At 67.9% G+C, this 813-nt stretch overlaps 1 protein-coding gene across 1 annotated transcript in view; it reads left to right on the top strand.

Moving 5' to 3' along the window:
- Positions 1–229: 229 nt before the first annotated feature.
- Positions 230–813, top strand: part of LOC122191234 (serine/threonine-protein kinase MARK2-like) — a gene marked incomplete at its 3' end in the record, with an annotated part of 1,252 nt that continues 668 nt past the window's right edge. Inside the window, exons 1-2 of the mRNA XM_042891461.1 lie at positions 230–338; positions 518–691. Of these exons, the coding sequence (XP_042747395.1) occupies positions 557–691 (135 nt within the window). The remainder of the gene's footprint in view (positions 339–517; positions 692–813) is intronic.

Raw genomic sequence — 813 nt, 5'->3', positions numbered from 1 at the left:
GCTGTGGGGTTTGGGTCTGGCTGTGGGGTTTTGGGTCTGGCTGTGGGATTTGGGTCTGGCTGTGGGGTTTGGGTCCGGCTGTGGAGATTTGGGTCCGGCTGTGGAGATTTGGGTCCGGCTGTGGGATTTGGGGCAGATTTGAAGCCCCCCCCTTTGCTGCAGCCCCGCTGTTTCTCCTTTGCGCAGCCGCTCGCGGCGCGGGGCTCCGTTTCACCCCAAATCCCCCCCCGTTTTCCCCCCTCCTTGGGTCCCACAGCCCCGCAGTGTCAGCGTGGGGCGAATCTCTTCCTCCCTGTCCTCCGGGAGCCCGAAACCTCCCCTCTCCCCTCTTGCGTCAGGTATCGGAGGCGGCTCCCGGCCCGCCCGGGGCGCGGCTCACCTGGACTTCGCTCCCGGCCCTGCCTGCCTCCGGACCCCCCTGCCTTCCTTCCTTCTCCTCCTCGGGGCCGAGGCGGGGGGGGGGGGGGGGGTGGGGGGGCCGCCCGACTCAGCGTCGCCCCTTTTTGTGTCCCCGCAGCCGGGCCACGCGGAGCAGAAGGGAGCCGGGAAACCCAACATGCTGAGGGGCCGCAACTCGGCCGCCTCCGCCGACGAGCAGCCGCACATCGGAAACTACAGGCTGCTGAAAACCATCGGCAAGGGCAACTTCGCCAAGGTCAAACTGGCCCGGCACGTCCTGACCGGCAAGGAGGTGAGCAGCACCGCCAGCTGGGCCGGCACTGCGCCTCTGCTGCCCGGCTGGGATCACAGGCCGGAGCTGGGCCTCTGCTGTGATTGAAATCCAGTGCTGGGCCTCAGCTGTGATTGAAATCC

This window comes from Lagopus leucura, unplaced genomic scaffold (assembly GCF_019238085.1).
Source record: "Lagopus leucura isolate 7727_CA_CO unplaced genomic scaffold, USGS_WTPT01 34363-0_obj-0_obj, whole genome shotgun sequence".
Taxonomy (NCBI): domain Eukaryota; kingdom Metazoa; phylum Chordata; class Aves; order Galliformes; family Phasianidae; genus Lagopus; species Lagopus leucura.
Note: the sequence above shows the minus strand (reverse complement) of the source record. Positions and strands in the feature narration are given on the sequence as shown.